The 21,596-nt window shown below is 42.5% G+C and overlaps 1 protein-coding gene across 1 annotated transcript in view; it reads left to right on the top strand.

Moving 5' to 3' along the window:
* Positions 1 to 21,596, top strand: part of ryr2a (ryanodine receptor 2a (cardiac)) — a gene marked incomplete at both ends in the record, with an annotated part of 292,426 nt that overhangs the window by 196,732 nt on the left and 74,098 nt on the right. Inside the window, 17 exon segments of the mRNA XM_080747428.1 lie at positions 767 to 875; positions 1,552 to 1,672; positions 1,854 to 2,023; positions 2,821 to 3,041; positions 3,897 to 3,987; positions 4,794 to 4,934; positions 6,351 to 6,514; positions 6,631 to 6,709; positions 7,091 to 7,180; positions 8,142 to 8,282; positions 10,768 to 10,842; positions 11,477 to 11,552; positions 12,441 to 12,564; positions 14,353 to 14,468; positions 15,137 to 15,201; positions 15,552 to 15,673; positions 19,311 to 19,360. Of these exon segments, the coding sequence (XP_080603554.1) occupies positions 767 to 875; positions 1,552 to 1,672; positions 1,854 to 2,023; positions 2,821 to 3,041; positions 3,897 to 3,987; positions 4,794 to 4,934; positions 6,351 to 6,514; positions 6,631 to 6,709; positions 7,091 to 7,180; positions 8,142 to 8,282; positions 10,768 to 10,842; positions 11,477 to 11,552; positions 12,441 to 12,564; positions 14,353 to 14,468; positions 15,137 to 15,201; positions 15,552 to 15,673; positions 19,311 to 19,360 (1,955 nt within the window).

The following is a 21,596-nucleotide window of genomic DNA, read 5'->3' as shown; positions in this document are numbered from 1 at the left end:
CAAGCTTTAGACTGCAGTAAAATCCGATTTATGTCACAATTCTGACATAAATCTGTTTGGCAAGGTCCAACTGAAAACTAGTTGCTGCTGCGCAGCTGCCTCAGTGCCTCTTATGAGCTTGCCCTTTCGAACATGGCACCTTTAGATACAGAGACTCCCCAGAGTCCAAGGAGGTGCCTACCTTTTTATGTCTGTGCCCGCGAATGTCATGTGAATTTCTACCTCGTTGAAGAGCCATTCAGTCACAATTGTAAATCTTCACTGAAAATCACTACCAGTCAACTATAATATTTTATAACACTATTAACAATATAAATACTACAATAAAGACAACAATTAAAGTTAAGAAGAAGCCGGCTAAACGGTTGTTTTGACTCATTTGTGCAATGGCTCATGGGAGAAGTAGTTCCTTATCTCCAAGTTTAAAATGTGTTTGTTTTTTCGTAAAGTAAAGCCCTGCTTCATCATACAAGACTGTCACACAAGACTAATGAAAATAGCAGATATTCAAGCACACCGCAAGGCGTTGGTTGCTTGTAGATCGGCAATTTTCACTATTTTAAATCATTTTTTAAATGATCAATACAAAATGAACGGTTTTGGACAAGGTTTCCATCCGACCACGACGATATATACATATAATATGTGATAACCATTTGTGTGTGTGTGTGTGTGTGTGTGTGTGTGTGTGTGTGTGTGTGTGTGTGTGTGTGTGTGTGTGTGTGTGTGTGTGTGTGTGTGTGTGTGTGTGTGTGTGTAGGAGTAGTGAGGTGTTGGAGGATGAGGAGGATGACACCATTCACATGGGGAATGCCATCATGACTTTCTACGCTGCTCTCATCGATCTGCTGGGACGCTGTGCTCCTGAGATGCACGTATGTAGGCAACACACACACACACACACACACACACACACACACACACACACACACACACACACACACACACACACACACACACACACACACACACTTACACATGTACTCACAATACGGCACGCTGTTTGTAGATCAGCTATTTTTGGGTGTGAACTCTAGCCCCAACCCCTAAACATAAAATCTAAATATCTAATCCAAACCTGAACCCTAAACTGAATATTTTCCTAACTGCAAGAATTATACTAGTCCATGCCCGTTATGTGCTCCGAATTACGGTATGTGCAGTTTGGGTTATGGGATGTGCACAGTATATGAGGGATTGAATGTAGGAGTCTCAGAAGTATGTTGGAGAACCCAGACGTATCAGTGATGTCAGTCATCTCCAAATTTGGGCATTGTTTCAGCATGCGGCTGTTACCATGGCGGGGACGCATGCGCAGTACATGCGGCGGCATCAGTGATGTCAGTTATCTCCAAATTTGGGCACTGTTTAGTATCAGTGATGTCAGCATATGTGTATATCAGACAGACAGACATTCGGTCGTAACAGCCATATTCTTGCGAGGAAAATGTCTATTTCTCAAATTCTACTATACTTCTACTTTTCTATAGATATTTGGCCCTCACATGCATAGTAATAAAGTACACATTGTTGTATTGTACTGTGTGTCAGTTGATCCATGCTGGTAAAGGCGAGGCCATCCGCATCAGAGCCATCCTGAGGTCTCTGATCCCCATCGAAGACCTGGAGGGAGTCATCAGCATACCCTTCCCCATGCCCACCCTCGCCAAGGGTAGGAACACACACACACACACACACACACACACACACACACACACACACACACACACACACACACACACACACACACACACACACCATTGCTATCGGAATCAAAAGATTTGAGAACCATTGCTCAAATTTGTCCATGTGTGTGTGTGTGTGTGTGTGTGTGTGTGTGTGCGCGCATACAGACGGCTCGGTGGTAGAACCAGACATGTCGGCAGGGTTCTGTCCAGACCATAAGGCGGCCATGGTGTTGTTCCTGGACCGGGTCTACGGCATAGAAGACCAGAACTTCCTCTTACATCTCTTAGAAGTAGGCTTCCTGCCAGACCTACGGGCTGCTGCCTCACTAGACACGGTGAGTGGAAAGGAGAGTGTGTGTGTGTGTGTGTGTGTTCATGCGTGATGGTATCCTAGAGGGTAGCACGGGTCTGCCCGGAACCAAATACCTGGGAGCTGAACCGAGAACCGAGCCGCTTTGGGTCTAAAATATTGACATGTCCCTTGGGCAAGGTCAATGAATGAATGAAAGAATCAATGATGCTTAAACATAATTGCACAGGTCAATGGACATTTGAATTCTGCTCTTCAGTCAATCTTTTCTTCAGGGAATATTGTTGGCTACTAGTGATGCTTTTGAGGTCATCCGAATCCATCCACGCAAATTAATTATCCGCCCATTATCCAACCGCATTAATTATATTTATCCAATGTATGTATATATCTGCACCTCATTATGTCCAAAACTGTTACTTTTCAGGATTCAAATTCAAAAACAGCAGATCTACAAGCTCAAAACCCATCTGCTACATTTGATGCTTTTGTGTGACACTGTAGTATGATCAAGCATATAAAAAACAATAATGATAACAAGGGTAAACGAGAGGGAATGGAAAAAAAATGTTTAATAGAAGCTATATATGTCTGTACCGTATGTAATATGTTGTATGTCGTATGTGGTATGTTTTAAGTGCACAGTTAAAAAAAAAAAAAAAAAAACTTTTTGACAACTTATGTAAACTACAATTGCATATTGTACCTGTCAAAAAGCAATAAAAAAAACAAAAAAAACAAAACAATAATGAACATGAGAGCTTTCTGCCTGACAGCAACGATCTGTTTTCATGTCATGCTCTCTGTTTGCATCTCTCCCAGGCTGCCCTCAGTGCCACAGACATGGCCCTGGCCCTCAACAGGTACCTGTGTACGGCCGTGCTGCCTCTGCTCACCAAGTGTGCCCCGCTGTTCGCTGGCACGGAGCCCTTCGCCTCGCTGATCGACTCCCTGCTCCACACCGTCTACCGACTGTCCAAGGGCTGCTGCCTCACCAAGGCACAGAGGGACGCCATCGAGGAGTGTCTGCTGGCCGTCTGCGGGTAAGTCTGGACGCCATGCAGTTGCTTTTTGGCAGTGATGTCAGCCTAAACAACCACTCCGATATTTAAATTTCATGTTCTGTCTGTCTCTAATTCCAAGCCATTTCAGATGCAATACCAAAATGCCCTTTGTTGGCAACGGGGCGCTGTCTTGGGGTAAAATTGGAACGATACAGAGAAGATTAGCATGGTACCACGATGAGAACCATGTAGAGTCAATCCATTCAAGACAATTTTAGTACTCTTAAGGCCCATTCCCACTGGGCCAGATAACAGATGAAAAAATCTCTTTCTCCAGATATTTTTCCATTCAAAGTGGATGGTAGATACAGATACAAAAAAATATCTATCACAGATATTTCTTTTATCTGTGGCAGGTATTTTTTTTATCTGTATCTACCATCCACTTTGAATGGAAACATATCTGGAGAAAGAGATTTTTTTTTATCTGTTATCTGGCCCAGTGGGAATGGGCCTTAAGTCTTAGTCATAGTAGATTAGTTTTTATTTAGTTCTTATTTAGTTTTCGTCAATGAAAAAAAGTAAACATATTTTGTCATAGTTTTAGTCGATGAAATCATCTCTCTACCCCTTAAGTTATTTATGGCTGCCCCATCTATGCCTTATATTAATATTTTTGCCTGGTATAAATCTTTTGCTAAGATTGTTTGTAATCCCACTATAATATTTACCGTTATATGTCTTTAAACATTCCTGCATTCCTGCGCAAATTGCATTGCATGATTGCAATTGTTGCCTTTCTGTGTTTAGTTTTGCATTCATTTCGTGTGAAGAGCATATGAAGTAAATGACCTGGACTCATGTTAACCATAATGTCAACATTAAAATGCACAGCAAGCTGAGGCCTTCCATGATGCAGCACCTGTTGAGAAGACTGGTGTTTGACGTTCCTCTCCTCAATGAACATACCAAGATGCCTCTGAAGGTGCATACACACACACACGCACGCTCGCACGCACGCAGATGGCATCAGTGGCACGTTGCCAGGGTTTACAACCTTTCCAGAGATTGTGTTAGAAGAAGAGTGTTATATTGTTATTAGGGTGTTATCTCAGAGATGTTATCGCTATGAAAACATGCTGTCACGCACTGAGGCAGTGCATCAGTTTGACTGGATAATTGAGCCACAATAACGCTAAACGTTACAGTATCTCTGCATAACAAGTGCAAAGCTAAAACTTCAACAAAGGACCTAATTTAACTGATGGAAACAAAGACACTCTGAATATGGAATACATTCTGGCTCAGTCTGTTAATGTTTCCCAAACAGTGGGGCAGGACCCATTTTTTTTTTATAAAAAAAAAAGTAATTTCATGAATAAATATAAGAAAAATGTAAGAAATCCCATAAATTGGAAAACAAATGTTTAAGAAGCAGTGAAAATAGCCGATCATAAGCTCACAACACGTCGCTTCGCGCCGCTTTGTGAGCTTATAGATCTGCTGTCAGTAGTTTGGGTCCCGGGCAAATGTCTAAGGCCAGGACTCCACCAAAAAGACAGTGTCGTACCGTCGGCAGTGGAGCACCCGTCATTAATTAAAACGGGAGCGTTCCCAGCGTTGACGTTGATGCGACGCTCGACGTGCCCAGTGGAGCCGGGGGGGGGGGGGGGGGGGGGGGTTAATCTCTCTTTTGGGTCACGGCTAAAATGTGTGGGAACCACTGTATTAATGTATGAATTTACAAATGTTTGAGTTGCTCACAGTGTAACTGGTTTTCGTCCTCCTCAGCTGTTGACCAATCACTATGAGCATTGTTGGAAGTACTACTGTCTTGCCGGGGGCTGGGGGAGTTTTGGGGCGTCGTCTGACGAAGAGCTTCACCTGTCCAAAAAACTCTTCTGGGGAATCTTCGACGCTCTGTCGCGCAAGGTGAGTGCTGAGCGTCCTGCTGTAAACATGAGACGACAAGGTTTTCAAAACACATTTTTCCTGATATGGACTTGTGTATTGACCAAAGTGTTGTGCGGTGGTAGTTAGTAGTAGAAGTAGAAGTACGTACCATATTACCGGTCTATGGTACCTTATAATGCAGTGGTTCTCAGAGTGGGGTCCAGGGACCCCCAGGGGTCGTAGAGGGGTTTCCAGGGGGTCCCCAGCTAAATGACTGCTAACTCTGAGAGTGTACAAATGGATGGGTTACCGTGGTTTCTGGCCTAATGCAGTGGTCTTCAACAGGGGGTCCAGGACCCCTAGGGGGTCCTCAGAATTACTACAGGGTCCACCAAATATTTGTATGATAGGATTTTTTTTTCATTAACCACCTGAACCCTATAGCATCCTTTTTCTGAGAACTTTAGCCAAAAACAGCAGATCTACAAAGTCAGAACGCCTTGCAGCGCCAGGCGTTGAGAGCTTGTAGATCGTCAATTTTTGGCAACGTGGTATCGGCGGTTTAAGTGGTTAAAAGTCTGAAAATAAAAATAAATAAACAACATGAATCCATCATAGACTAATGATACTAATAGTGCTGTCAAACAATAAAGCCATCTACAAAATCTATGAAAAAGTGACATCTGCAACACAGTTTTATGCAATATGTAGTGGGGGGGGGGGGTTCCCTGCTTCATTTTTCTCTTAGCTAAGGGTTCCTTGGCCTGAAAACATTGAAGACCCCTGGCCTAATGGGAGTCCTTGAAATGAAAAAGGTTTGAGAACCACTGCTATAATGTGTTTTAGGGCCCTCTTGTGGTTGTCTGTGGTTATTACCACATTTCTTCTTTGCGGGTGACCACACATTATGTGTTTGCATCAGTGGTTGGGTAATAGATTCATGTCCACGCAGGGGCGTCACAAGGGGGGGGAGTGGGACTGAGTTACCAGGGCCCAAGGTGGAGGGCCTTCATTATTTTATACTTTAACTATTGAAAAATAGCAGATATACAAGCTCACAGCACAGCACCGAGTGCCGCGCTGCTAGCTTGTAGATCTGCTATTTTTGAAAAGTCGTGAAAATGTGTGGAAATCTTTAAATATATGTATTTTTTAAGCGAACATTAAGTCAAATTTAGCTTCTGGAACAAAATATTTTGAGATGGAGGTCTGTGGCCAAATACATATCATTTTGGATGTCCTTCACATGAAAAGGTTTGAGCACCACTGACATGGAAGGATTTAAAATATTCAAAGATTTGCACACATTTCCTGAATCTTTCACGATAGCAGGTCTACAAGCTCGTAGATCTGCTATTTTTCAATAGTTAAAGTACCCAGGGCCCAGAATTTGGTGCGACACCCGTGTCCACGCATCAGGTATTTATGTGTGTGTATGTGTGTTGTGTTTCCCAGCGATATGAACCAGAACTGTTCAAGCTGGCCTTGCCCTGTCTGAGTGCTGTAGCAGGAGCTCTGCCTCCAGACTACATGGAGTCCAACTATGTAGCCATGATGGAGAAACAGTCCTCCATGGACTCAGAGGGCAACTTCAACCCACAGCCTGCAGAGACAGCCAGGTAGGGAGCCATGTTTGGTTGCTATTTATTAGTTTTTGTTTAATCTGCTTTTACAGTCAACCTATTTGGTTTTTACCCCAACGTTATTTACTCTGTTGTTGTTGTCTTTTCATCAGCGTGAATGTCCCTGAGAAGCTGGACTACTTCATCAACCGATACGCAGAGCACTCCCACGAGAAGTGGTCCATGGACAAGGTGGGTGTGTCGCAGCAACTACTGTATGCTTCGTCACACAAACCATTCGCTCAACAAAAGACGACCGATTTTCAGCTGAAATCCCACTGGAAGATAATTCCCACTTTCTATAGTTTCTGTAATTTTTTCTCTTTTTAAATGTGTCTTTGACTTTGACCATTTCTTTCAGGCCAGCCAACTGATCATTCCCAACTAGCTTCGATATGTCAGTCATAATTGTTCCGAAATATTTACAATGCATTGTTAATTGCTGTTGTGAACTTGTAGATCGGCAATTTTCTCCACATTTTTTTTCTTTTTTCTTTTCTGAAAAGTTTCCCAAAACAGGGTTAGGGATGCTGGGGTTCATGTGGTTAAACATCCTCTCATGTGTTTGTGTAGCTCTCTAACGGCTGGTCATATGGGGAACAGGTGTGTGAATCGTCCAAGAGTCATCCTCTCCTCAAATCATACAAGAGCCTTTCTGAGAAGGTAGGTACAGTACAGATGGACTGTACGGTAGCTGGAGCACCTTTTTTTTAATATACATAATATTTTCTTTATCTCAGGTACCATGTGTAAATATGTAGATACATTTGTTATTTTTTTCTTTCCCCATTTCAAATAAACTGAATGAACTAAAGTAAAGTCAGAGAGTGTACTGTACATACAGTATGTCACAAACAAAATGGACCTGTAAGCAGTGGTGGAGTGCAGAATGTTATGCAGAATGTCCTGTTTCATGATTTCAAATGTATACAAATCTTTTGAAAATCAGATCTACTTCGACGTATTGTGAGCTTGTATTTTCAAATGCCCAAAATATATAGGGCTGAAGTAGATGTATGTTGTAGTAATAATCAAAATCTACGAAGTACAGTAACTAGTAATTAAAGTGTTCAAATAATTGTAGTGGAGTAAAAAAGTACAATATTTGCCTCTGACATGCAGTGGAGTAGAAGTAAAAGTTTGGGAAATTGGAAATACTCAAGTAAGTACAAACACCTCAAAACTGTACTTGAGTACAGTGCTTTGACGAAATGTACCTAGTTACTTTACACCACTGCCTGTAAAGCCGGCATCATAGTCGCCTGGGCGGTGGAAGGCTTTACACCGCGGTGTAGTCTTTTCGAGTCTTTTTGAGTCATGAAACTACAACGTTACATCATTCCTCGCGGTGGAGAGCTTTCCACCGCAAGTCCCAACACATCTCTCTGTTTTTACTATCAGACAGACAGGCTCTACACCCCGTTCACTGATTGGTCAATCTAGACTAGTCAGTCACGGTGAATAGGTCTCCACCGTGGCGTACTATGATGTCCTGCACTTATTTTCTGACTTGAGGTGGAAAGCTTTCCACCTCAAATTTGCGGTGGATAGCTCTCCACCGTACACTCTGATACGGGCTTTAGCGTGTGCTTGTCTAACTGTCAGTCTGCTTGTGTTTAACCAGGACAAGGAGCTGTACCGCTGGCCAATCAAAGAGTCCTTGAAGACCATGCTGGCGTGGGGCTGGGGCATTGAGAGGATGAAAGAAGCAGACCCCGCGTCCCTGCACAACAAGTCCCGCAGAATATCACTGGCTAGCCAGGTAGTGGCCATTAGCAGAGCTTGCTTTTAGATTGGCTATTTTTGGCAAAAAGATTTGGAGCTATATTTTCGCCATGACTTCCCCCTTATCCCTAAACGTTGCCTTTTTTTTTGTATTTCGAAATTTAAAATCTACATCGAAACTGTTGAAGACAGTCACATTTATTGGTACAGTACAGTTTTATACAAAAGTATCCTTGTGCAGTTACCAGGTTACACATAAGTGCATATATATTGTACATACATGATACAGTTAAAAGGAGTGCTCACGTTTGTAATTCTTTCTCTATAGTTTTCAAACTGTATGCACTTTTATTTTCTTGTTTTTATTTGTGTTCAGGGCCCACTTGAACAATCCAGTGTAGCGATAGCGAAGGTAGGCACAGCAGGCAGGAGGTGTAATACGTAATAAGGTGTAATAAGTTCACTGTTCACACTTCATGTTCACTTAGGTGGTCTTTATAAGCTACAAGTTCACTGTTCACACTTCATGTTCACTTGGTGGTCTTTATAAGCTACAAGTTCACTGTTCACACTTCATGTTCACTTGGTGGTCTTTATAAGCTACAAGTTCACTGTTCACACTTCATGTTCACTTGGTGGTCTTTATAAGATATAAGTTCACTGTTCACACTTCATGTTCACTTAGGTGGTCTTTATAAGATATAAGTTCACTGTTCACACTTCATGTTCACTTAGGTGGTCTTTATAAGATATAAGTTCACTGTTCACACTTCATGTTCACTTAGGTGGTCTTTATAAGATATAAGTTCACTGTTCACACTTCATGTTCACTTAGGTGGTCTTTCTAAGCTATAAGTTCACTGTTCACACTTCATGTTGAGCTGGGTCACAGCTTTTCCTGCTGCGTTCTGTCTTCAACCCCCTCCCACCTCCCCAGCCTCCTCCTCTACCATTTAAGTAAAAGTATGATTCTGTCGCTGGTATGATGTTATATCTGTGTATCTTGAAGGGCTTTAAGATAAACGTGTCTTTAAGGGCTCAATATTTAAATGTTTGTTTCTGTGGATTGTATTCTGTATATTCATTTATGCCATGAAGGTTATTATGTTGATGCATAATGCCTCATTCACACTACGAAAAGCCAAGCTAATGGTTTGCTTGGTAATTCAATGTATTCTCTATGCAAACCAGCTTTAAAAATTTCCAAGCTGGAAAAAAAGGCTTGGAAATTTTTAAAGCTGGTTTGCATAGAGAATACATTGAATTACCAAGCAAACCATTAGCTTGGCTTTTCGTAGTGTGAATGCAGCATAGCTGTATCTCATGCTCTGCTTCTGAGGGGATTTGTGATCTCAGATTCTGTGTCATGCTCGCGCAGGTAATCTGTAGTATCACAGGAACAGAGTCACACTAGCCTGCGATCCAGCCTGATTCGCTGCGTTCGTCTTTTTCCTCACTTCACTTCTCAGTCTGGCAATCAGGAAGTGACTTGAGTTTTATATTGCATTGATTCTCAACGTGGGGTCCAGGGACCCTCAGGGGTCCTTGAGGGAGTTCCAGGGGTCCGCAGCTAAATGATAGTTAGGGACCAAATGGACCCTTATGGGTCTGTAACTCAGAGAGTGTACAAATGGAACCAAATGTTTGGTTCCATTTGTACACTTTCAGAGTTAAATTAACATTGATTTACAACATGAATTGGGGTCCCAGAGATAGAAATTAAATGGAGGTCCGTAGCCTAATGCATGTCAGACTGGGGGTCCTTGAAATTAAAATGGTTGAGAATCACTGCTAGAGCCGTAAAAATCTTCTCTTCTGGGGATCCCTGGCATATCTTTTTCAAAAGGTAGGCTAATATGTCAATTTGGGGGTCCTTGACATGAGAAATTTGAGAAGCACTGTTATACTGGACAACACCCGCCCCCTCCACAGACCAATCAGAAGCCACAAGTTGATTTTCACTCGTTTGGGGCACGGAGATGGCAGGCTTTCCAGACAGTAAAGCCACAAAATGCCCAACGTAACAAGCAGGCTGGATCCCAGGCTACACTGCCCAACTGAACCGTAACAAGCAGGCTGGATCCCAGGCTACACTGCCCAACTGAATGCAATAAATAGCATTGCAATAAATCGTTGTTGTCGGGTTGAAACCTTGTATGTGAAAAAACATTCGTTTTGTATTTATCATTTTAAAAATGATTTCAAATAGTGAAAATAGCTAACAAGTTGTGTGCGACAGTCTTGTATGATGAAGCAGGGCTTTCCTTTTACAAAAAAATTACAAATTTGAAACTTGAAGATATGAGGTTTGTGCCCGACAGTGACGAAATGGTAAATGGTTAATCCTGAGCTGAATTGTCTAACTGAAAGAGATGAAATTCCTAATATGGTTTTACAGTGGTTAAATAAATGTTAAACAAGATAAATAAAAAAGCTACATGAGTGCGCACGTATGCACACACACACACAACCAGACACATTTCTACCCATTGCTAAAATCCACACATTTGTTTTCCCCTCAGCAGTCTTTTGAAGGAGCTCCTGGGTTCAGCCCCAGGCCAATAGACATGAGCAATGTGACACTCTCCAGAGACCTACATGTAAGTGACGCTCGCTCGCACGCACACACACACACACACACACACACACACACACACACACACACACACACACACACACACACACACACACACACACACACACACACACACAGATGCACGCATGCAGGGTTGACAGGACGGTGATACATCTTTTTGATTGATCGTAGTTACTCTGCACTCAACTTTAAAGGTGATACACCATGAAAATTCACTTTTCCTATTTTAAAACCTTTTTTTGGGGTCCCACTAGCACCTTCTATCCTCACAAAGTCCCATTTCAGACCGTTGTGTCTTTCTCTGGTTTTGGGAAGGTGGAGGTTAAAAGCATCCCACGGGTTCTCAAAACAGGCTGTCCAGATTTGCTGCCGTTTGTGACGTCATAAACGGCCGTTTTTGAAGAAAAGAAATTGTTTTTTTCAAAAAGATTTTTTGGGGGGGGGTGGCGCAGTTCAGGCCAAAGGTGGTACAGCAGCTGAAAATGCTCTCATAGCCATTCAAAAAGGAGAGGCTCTCTATTCAGGAGTGGTAATTTAGCCTCAAACCTTTTGAAAAACGTTTTTTGGGACATAAACAATATGACATAAATACTTTTTAAATGTATGGTGTATCACCTTTAACATTGTATTTTCTGCAGTCTATGGCCGAGCTGCTTGCAGAGAACTATCATAATATCTGGGCCAAGAAGAAGAAGTCGGAGCTAGAAGCCAAAGGTACAGTACTGTATTTTAGTAACATGTTCTCCTCACACACTGTCAAAGCATGTACTGTACAGTAGTTCCCATAATAGAACTTAGATTTCTTTACTTGGTCTTGTTGTTTCCTCTTAATGGTTTGGTACTTTGGAGAGACCACAGTGTGGTGGTTTTAATATCAATTACACAGCCAGATATTGATTTGTTTTGGGGTCATGCTGTGGTGTTTGTCAAAAAACTGGGGATTATAGGGACCTCCCAACCTCGGAAATCATTAATATTTGAGCCCTTATTTGGTTTAAGGACCCGTGGAGATGTTCCCTGTTGGCTGCCACACACTGTTCCCCTGCTAAGGGGATTAAAGTTTAAACACAAAGAAAGAGCCCCTTTTATTGTCAGATCCTGTTATCCTCGCCTTGCCTCCAGTTCAGATGGGGTGTGTGTGATTCATGGTTCATGTTCACCGCAGCCAGCAGGTGGCACTGTTTGCCTGTGAATGGGTGTGACCGTCCCATCATCCATTCTATACTACTGCTGCTCTGTTAAAAAGGAGAATGGCTGCTTGACATGCTTATGTCTTTTTTAATAGAAATAAATGTTCGGACTGGCATCTCAAGCTAACAGCATATGAGCCTATAATGTGGGCATGTCTCAGCAAAAATCGTTTGTTAATTTCTAACTGCGAGATAGATGTAATAATTGGGTTGGGTCTCGTTGGGTCTAATTTTATGGATTAAGCAAGAAAAGACAACTCTAGATGTCATTGTGTGTGCTCCTGTGTACATCCTGAGTGTTAATTTAACTCTGAGAGTGTTCAAATGTATCCAAATCCAATTTGGCTAAATTTGTACACTATGAGAGTTACTTATTTTTTGTTCTATTTGTACCCATTCTGGGGGTCTCCAGGTGGAGGGAGCCATCCCTTGCTGGTGCCCTACGACACCCTCACTGCCAAAGAGAAATCCAAAGACAGAGAAAAGGCCCAAGACATCCTCAAATTCCTCCAGATCAATGGATACACTGTGTCCAGGTGAGGCACAGTGAGACAGACTGAGACGCACATATCTGAACACGCACGTGAGTGACGTGACATTTTATTTTATTGTGGCCGATTCATTTAACGCCTGGCCGGAGAAGCAGGCCGCGTTGGCGGGCCAGGTAAATGACTACCGGAAACAACAATCACAATCACATTCCATAGGCCTCTCGGTATATGTGATGTGCTTCTTACAAGCTTGTAGTCTGGGCACATGATTTTTGTACATCAGCCTTTACTTTTAAACACATTCATTGTAGCAGTTTAATTCACCCACAGTGTAAGCTATTCGTTAGTGCAGGGGTCTTCAACAGGGGGTCCGGGACCCCTAGGGGGTCCTCAGAGTTACTACAGGGGGTCCTCCAAATCTTTGTGTGATAGAAACCTTTGTTTCTCCTTTTTTATATTAACCATTTGAACCCTAGCGTCCATATTCTGAGAACTTTAGCCACAAATAGCAGATCTACAAGCTCACAGCGATCGGCTATTTTCGGCAAAGAGGTCTGGTGTAGAGGGGAAAAAGAGCAGACTAAGTACAAATCAAAGTATTGACGGTTCAAGCAGTTAAATATCTGAAAACACACATTGACATGAATCCAAAATACACTGATGATCGTGCTGTCAAACAGATGAAACTATATGGAATCTATGAACAGGTTGTGGGGGTCCCTGCTTCATCTCTCTCTCAACTAAGGGGTCCTTGGCCTGAAAACGTTGAAGACCCCTGCGTTAGTGTATACAGTATACCAGGCACGTGCACACATAGACATCAAAAGGGGCTTGAGCCCCTGCCCTTTTACCCGTCTGGAAAAAGTGCCCTCTCCAGACTATGAACGCAGTTTTCACTATGGTGAAATAAATGCGAATGCCCCCTCTTTCCATGCCATAAATGAAGGCAGTATTCAAGAGAATTGTCTTGTCCAAACTCTCCTGAACTTGAATGCAGCAGCTTATGTTGAAATAATTACCCTCTCTGTGTAGAAATCTATGCCGTTACGCCACATCTTCAGTATTGACTTGATTATGCTTAGTTCAGTGTGGTATCAAGCACCGAAAATAGCTGACCTCCAAGCTCACAACGTGTCACAGTGCGACGCGTGGTGAGCTTGCCTTGAAGATCTGCTATTTTTGATATTTTCACCAAAAGGCCCTTTTAGAAATTTCAGCCCCTGCCTCTCTAACATTCTCTGCACGTCCCTGCAGTATACTGTATTTGACACAGTGTTGTTTTTGACAGCAAATTTAGATTTAGTTTTAGTCATAGTCTTTTGAATAAAATCTCATTAAGTTTTAGTCATAATTTAGTCTCCTGAAAAGTTTTAGTTTTAGTCTAATTTTAGTCGACTAAATATCATGAGATTTTAGTTGACTAAATCTACAGTTGATTTAGTCAACTAAAATGTATTGTGGCAGGCCTTGATGGCATCGTAATGACTGATTTTACACTTAGTTGCATGCTGAAAATAGCCGACCTACAAGCTCACAACGCGTCGCTCTGCGACGCGTTGTGAGCTTGTAGATCTGCTATTTTCAGCAAGCAACACCTGAGAGCAACCAAACATAAAATGACTTTCTCCTCCATTAGTCCCTCCCTAACGTTTTAGTCTAGTTTTTATTTTGTTGACGAAATTGTCAATATATTTAGTCTTAGTTTTAGTCATCACAGCTTAGTTTTTTTTATTTAGTTTTCGTCAGTGAAAAAAAACACAGTCGACAAACATTTTTCGTCATAGTGTTAGTTGACGAAATCAACACTGAATTTGACATGTGTTTTCTTCCCAGAGGCGGGAAGGTGCAGGAGTTGGACACGCCGGCCATAGAGAAACGTTTTGCCTACACCTTCCTCCAGCAGCTCATCACATACGTAGACCAGGCCCACGAGTACATGATGGAGTTCGGTGAGAGCTTGGCCCGGGGTTTTCCGGCCCATTTTATCGCCATCACACAAGACTTCACACGACAACATGACAGGAACATGACAGGAATGCAGGGGGCGTCACAAGGGGTAGGAAAGTGGGACTGAGTTACCGGGGCCCAAGGTGGAGGTGCCCTAGTAACTTTAGCTATTGAAAAATAGCAGATATACAAGCTCACAGCGCGGCACCGAGTGCCGCGCTGCGAGCTTGTAGATCTGCTATTTTTGAAAAGTCGTGAAAATCTTTGAATATATGTATTTTTTTAAATGAACATTTGTAACTCAAATTTTGCTTCTGGGCGGTCCCTGGAACTAAATATTTTGAGATGGGGGGGGGGGGGGGGGGGGGGGGTCCTTCACATGAAAAAGTTTGAGCATCACTAACATGGAAACATAGGTTTCTTGGCACACATTTTCACGATTTTTCAAAAATAGCAGATCTACAAGCTCGCAGCGCGGCACTCGGTGCCGCGCTGTGAGCTTGCATATCTGCTATTTTTCAATAGTTAACATTCATGGGGGGCCCGCAGTGAATCCTTGTACCCAGGGCCCAGCATTTGGTGTGACGCCCCAGCAGGAATGTGCATGCAAATTATGTAAACACAATCAGCGTTTTCTCTTTTTTTCTTCTCCCCTCTCTCCCTGCCTCAGATGTGGGAACGAAACCTAAAGGAGAAAAGGTTCCACACGAGCAGCAGATCAAGTTCTTTGGAAAGGTCTGGGCTGGCAGTCAAACGTGACAAGCCATTATAAACTAAAGCAGTGGTTCTCAAACTGTTTAATTTCAAGGACACCCATAACTGTCAAGAGTTACAGACCTCTAAAGGGTCCATTTGGAACCCCCTCAAGGAACCCTAAGGGTCCCTGGACTGAGGGTCCACTTTGAGAACCATTGTCATGCAAATACACTGTGTAGAAAGATAGTTTCAAACAGCAAGAGCACAATTCTTCTGCATGTGTTTTTCAGAAATGCAAAGCTGCAAAACCGTTAGACAGCTCTCTTCACACACTTCTATACCGTTAACTGTAGACGAAGATGAAAGTAATGCAACCATGTGACCCACAGGTTGTATTGCCATTGGTGGACCAGTACTTCAAGAACCACCAGCTCTATTTCCTTTCCACTGCCATCCGACCAATCAGCAGTGGTGGCCACGCCTCCAACAAAGAGAAGGAGATGGTGACAAGGTGACCAACTGACACCGACATCCATAATATTATAATATTATCTTTACTTATTATCATTACTATGTGTGTGTGTGTGTGTGTGTGTGTGTGTGTGTGTGTGTGTGTGTGTGTGTGTGTGTGTGTGTGTGTGTGTGTGTGTGTGTGTGTGTGTGAGAGTGTGAGTGTGTGTGTGTGTGTGTGTGTGTGTGTGTGTGTGCGCGCCTGCGTGTGTGTGTGTGTGTGTGTGTGTGTCTTGCATACCCATGAGCACTGGCTACATGAGCATTATGACAGTAAAACGAAAAGAAACATAATAGCGGTACAATATGTAATTATTTTCCGCCTTAACATAAAGGAAAGAATATTAATACTAAATTGCAGATTTAAATGCTGTCCTGGCTGAGTCGGTCTGCACTCACGAACACTTAATTAATGTCTTTGTTAGCCGGGAAATGAGAAATATGTCAAATCCTGTAATCTTTTATGTCACCCTGATGAGCATGTTCCATTGCTTATAAATAGAAGATTGAGAGGGGTTAGGTTGTACCCTGACACAATCCAGGGGGATTGTGATAAAAGAGCTCAGTGATATTTTCAAAGTTTATTTAAGTTAGTACTTTTATTACTGCCCGACTCTGCCATAAAATTAGGCAAAGAATATTACCATTAAACTGCAGATTTGAATGCTGTCGTGGCTCCAATTGGCAAGTTATCTGCTTTTATGAATACTTAACTACTGTCTTTGTTTGTCAGGAAATGAGAAATTTGTCACATCCCGAATCAATAAAAGTCTGGCTATTATTGAAGTTCATGTCGTTTACACAGATAGTTTTGTTCGATAGCTTTGGGAGGAAGTTCTTGCTAAGACAAAATGCCAAGAAACAATTACTCACCAAAAAAGATTGACTTGCTATATTGCGGCCTATTAGCCTAATATGTTTAATACTATGATAATAGTTACACACCGGTGTTGCAAACTGAAAATAGCAGATCTACAACCTCACAATGCGCCGCATCGCTTCGCATTGTGAGCTTTTAGATCAGTTGTTTTCAACACGCAACATCCGGAGTGCCGCATGTAAATCAGTCTTATGGAGACTTGAATTCATGTATAGGCCTATATATATATTTTAGTTTTTGTCGCATTCCTAACCCAATACTTTGATAACCAGCAGTGGTTCTCTATGGAGACGCAAAGAGCATGCGAGGGAGACAACGAGTCTCTTAAAACTTTTGGCTTAGGAATGCGACAAAAAAAAAACTATCCATGAATTCGAGTGTGTGGTGAGTAATCGATAGAAAAAAGCGTGTTTCAAGCAACCCACCATGCTGTGTTGTACAAAAGATCTCAAGCTGAGTACTTTCATGTCGCTACCGCACAGACGTCAAACAGCTCTACTGTTTCATCACTGTTTCACTGTGTCATCTTGGTCTTGTCTACTCTCTTTTTTTTGTCCGTCCCATTTTTGAGCGGTGGTCACAAAGCTCCTATACGTGGCCGTGTGTGTGGGTCTGTCTGTCTGTCTGTTTGCAGTGATGGGCAGTAGCGAGCTACAAGTAGCGGCGCTACATAGCTTAACTACGTTTCTCAGTAGCGTCACGGTAGCGCAGCTCCTTTTGAACCAGCGTAGCTGTAGCGTAGCGTAGCTATTTTTAGAACCCAGTAGTGACGTAGCGTGCAACAAACGCTACACGTTACTATCCCGGCGAAATTTGACTGCTAAATAAAGTTTGTGAGGAAAATAATTCCCAACAGATCCCCAAACATGTTGTTCTGCACAGCGCTGCATGCTTTCACTTCATTTCAACGAACCTCCTCTGTGTTGAGAACGAGAAGCGACAGCGACTAAAGCGAGACACTTCAGCCCGCATCTAGAGGGATTTATGGCTCTTTGAAGTGAGACCGAGCCAAGGATCTGTCTCACTATGCGCTCTCTACTACACACTCTCTACTGCGCGAACCGGATCCCATCGTTCACTTCAAAGAGCCGTTCAAAAGATTCAATTCGTTCGCGAACGTCCCACCTCTGCATGCCCGCACCTCAGGGAACGTCTGAGAAGTGAGAACAACTGACATACAAGCTCACATCGCGTTGCAAATGCCAACATTGTGAGCTTGTAGATCTCCGGGGGCGGAGCATAAATCAGGCTTCAGCCAGAGATGGACAGTACTCGAAGTACTTGAGTAAGAGTACAGAGTACTCCTGGTCACACTCCAATCCACAGTAAACTCAGTCAAAATGTTACAAGTAAGAGTAAAAAAAGTACATGCTTTTAAAAAACACGCTACTTGAAGTACAAATAAAAGTACATTTCCACCGCTGGCTGCAGCTTATCAACTGTTTCGACAGCACACAAGTCACTGCAGTGCACTCTTTTATCCACGGCTAACTAATGACAGTGAAGTGGCAATTTAAGGACCTTCTAGACATTTTTAATACCTAGTCCTAAACAAATATAAATAAAAGACCAAAACTGCATCAAAAGTTATCATCTATAAAAACATTGGTCAAATTGACTATAGTAAAAGAGGCACACATTGAAACACAAGGCGTTTGGAGCTTGTAGATCTGCCATTTTCACAATATTTATCGGTGGAACAGAGTGAAACTAAATGTAATGCCTCAACTCCTAATTCCATTTGATTGTCAGGGTGGGGTCCCCAGTTCAAAAAGGATTTTTGGGGTCACAGCCTGAAAAGGTACACATTTAATGTGTACGTAAAGTAAATTAAAAAATCACACTCGTGTGAACTGAGCGGTGGTGTGTGTGTGTGTGTGTGTGTGTGTGTGTGTGTGTGTGTGTGTGTGTGTGTGTGTGTGTGCAACAGCGCCCCTCCCTTAACATGTGTGGTCAGAAAAGGTTACTGCAGGAGTGCAGGCTACGGACACGGAGACAGACAGACAGACAGACAAACAGACAGACAGACAGACCCACACACACGGCCACGTATAGGAGCGTTGTGACCACCGCTCAAAAAGTAAATTAAAGGATGACACAAAAAGCCAGACTTAAGGGCTTGTTTCCAGTTTTATAATAATCAACCGAACCGAGCATTTTTTGCATGCCTATTTGTTTGGTGGAAAGTTGTACTTGATCATGAAGTTGATAAAAAAAAAAGAAAAAAAGTAGCTTTGTAGTAGTTAGCTACTTTTGCCGTGTAGCTTGTAGCTTGCTTTGCTACATTTTCTGTGGGTAGCTTCGTTGTAGCTTAAGCTATATTTCATCAAGAGTAGCTTGTAGCTTAGCTTACTACATTTTCCAAGTAGCTTGCCCATCACTGTCTGTTTGTCTGTTTGTCTGTCTGTCTGTCTGTTTGTCTCCGTGTCCGTAGCCTGCACTCCTGCAGTAACCTTTTCTGACCACACATGTTAAGGGAGGGGCGCTGTTGCACACACACACACACACACACACACACACACACACACACACACACACACACACACACACACACACACACACACACCACCGCTCAGTTCACACGAGTGTGATTTTCTGTTTCCTTTGTGTCTTTCTTCTCTCCAAGTGACCATGTTTGACTGTCTCGTTGTCAATTTTCATTTTATTACCCCCCTTTCTTGCCTTTTGTTTCTCCTCTGCTCTCCGCCTTTTCTCTTTCTTTCTCTCTTTCTCTCTCTCTCTCTCTCTCTCTCTTCAGTCTTTTCTGCAAACTGGGAGTTCTTGTCAGACATAGGATATCCTTATTTGGTAAGGACCATGAGTGTGTGCCTGTTACTAGCATGCTACTGCTGATGCTAAGTCTGCTACCTTGCGTTTCTACCCGTGTTTGATTTATCTGGACTTTTTTCTGGAAATAGAACTGGTAAATGTTGGTTCACATGAAGATTAAGTAAACAGTGCTTCCCAATATGGCTTCATCCCCTTCCCCTTGGTGCGGCCACAGGTCATGGAATTTGATAGAAATGGGGAATTTAGGGACTTAGATGTTATCTGTGATAACATAAAATAAAATTCCTAAAGCATCGGAATTTCATTAAGTCTCGCTAAACTGGCCTCTAAAAAAATGGAAAGCAAAAAAAGCCATACGGTAGCATCAAAGAAAGGTTTATTATAATATAATCTAACTTGGATGTAATCTGAAGCCAATCATGTCCATTGGGGTTATCCTGTGTCATACTTAAAGGACTTACGGTATGATTGAAGTTCTGTGTCGTTCTGTCTCTCTCTGTTCGGAGGGGCCCCAAGGGGAAAAAAACAGTTTTGAACCACTGCTGTGGATTGTAGGCCTGGGTACAATATTCAGTGAATGCCGTTTCACCTGTCATTCACCAAGAGGAAATGCATTATTTTGTCTGGTATCATTACATCTCCGGTCTGTTGGAACATGCATGTTGTCCACACTGGCTCCTAATTCCACCTTTAATGAACTGTTGTGTTCTTTCGTCTGGATATCATTACGCTGCCTTTCAATCAGCAAGACTCAAAGGGCCACTTTAAAGGAATTAAATGAGGCGTGCACTCGCTGTGTATGCCACGCATACTTGATGGAAAAGCACTTCTAGTGCTTTCGGTACAAGCCGTTGTAAACAATGTCTTTGACCTGGGCATGTCTCAGCACGGCCATTCTTATTCTCATATCAATCTCCCAATCTCATTACCATCTCATGCCCATTCTTGTGTTAATCGCATTCCCGATCTGATGTTATTGTATCTTAAACTAATCCCCATCCCTCAAATACAATATCGTCCTGTTCTATTTCACACTGTTCAAAGCCAATGCCAAGTAAATGTTTGTGATACCACGTAGTGAACTGTTAGGCAAATGACTTTCAGACCTGAAGTATTAGATTTTTCATGGCCTTGTGTTGTGATTTGAAGATGATACAGTATACATGCATACATACATACATACATACATACATACATACATACATACATACATACATACATACATAGTGTTGATACATACAGTACATACATACTACAGACTGGCAGAAAGGCTCATTACTGTACTTTTGCAATGGCTTTGTGGCTCAACTAATGACATTGAAAGTATGTATACACTACACTATACAGTATATGTATATGTGACTGTCAAGATGGTGTCACGCATAGGCCACTGGACCATGGCCGACGCCTGCTAAAGTTTCCTAAGCGGATTATGAAGGCTATCCTGGATTCACTACTGAATATGGGGATGTGGAGGGCTCTCATTTACTCACTGCCCTCCTCCCCATTATGTCTGTCCTCACTCTCGCCATATTCTATCAAAAACACCCTCCCCTCACCTTCCTTTGTTCACTTTATCACCCCTTCCTCTCCCCCGTCTCTCTCCCTCCCTACCTTTTCCTTCTACCCCCCCACCCCATCCCAGCACCATCCATCCATTCCGCCCCCTTCTCCTCTGTTCTTCCTTCCATCCCTAAGCCGTCCTCATGAAGGATCTTCCTCCCATGTCTCCTCCCTCACTGTGTTTCCATCTTCCCACTTGTCTCTCACTCTATCTCACCCCCCTCCCGTCCTTCCCTACCCCCCCAAACCCCTCAACCCCTATCTGCACCAGTACTCTTGACTTCTGCCATGTTTGCAATTTGGCTTCTCTGAGCTTTCAGGACAGTAAGCCTCAAGCAGTTTTGCTGTGGAGGTTGGCAGAGAATGAGACGTTATGTCCCTAATTTATATTTCATTCACTGATAATTAATCAATGGGTTTAATAAGAAAGCTGCCCAAGCACATTTATTCATTGCTAATGGCAGCAGAGCAGACGGTAGAAACTTGGCTGAATGTGAAACATTGCTGACTAAAGCCCTTTTTCGTTGTTAGAGCAATTTGCTGCCAATTCAATTCTTGTTTCAAAACAACATTGACGTCAGGCAATGTATTTAGAATTCTCATCAATTGTGTATGAAAGCTTTGCTGTGTTTTGGGGTTGACTGGATGTTGCGTTCATAAGGAGGAATTTGATATTATAAATACGCCCCAG

This window comes from Nannobrachium achirus (assembly GCF_963921795.1).
Source record: "Nannobrachium achirus genome assembly, chromosome: 18".
Taxonomy (NCBI): domain Eukaryota; kingdom Metazoa; phylum Chordata; class Actinopteri; order Myctophiformes; family Myctophidae; genus Nannobrachium; species Nannobrachium achirus.
This window is presented reverse-complemented; position numbering and strand designations above follow the sequence as displayed.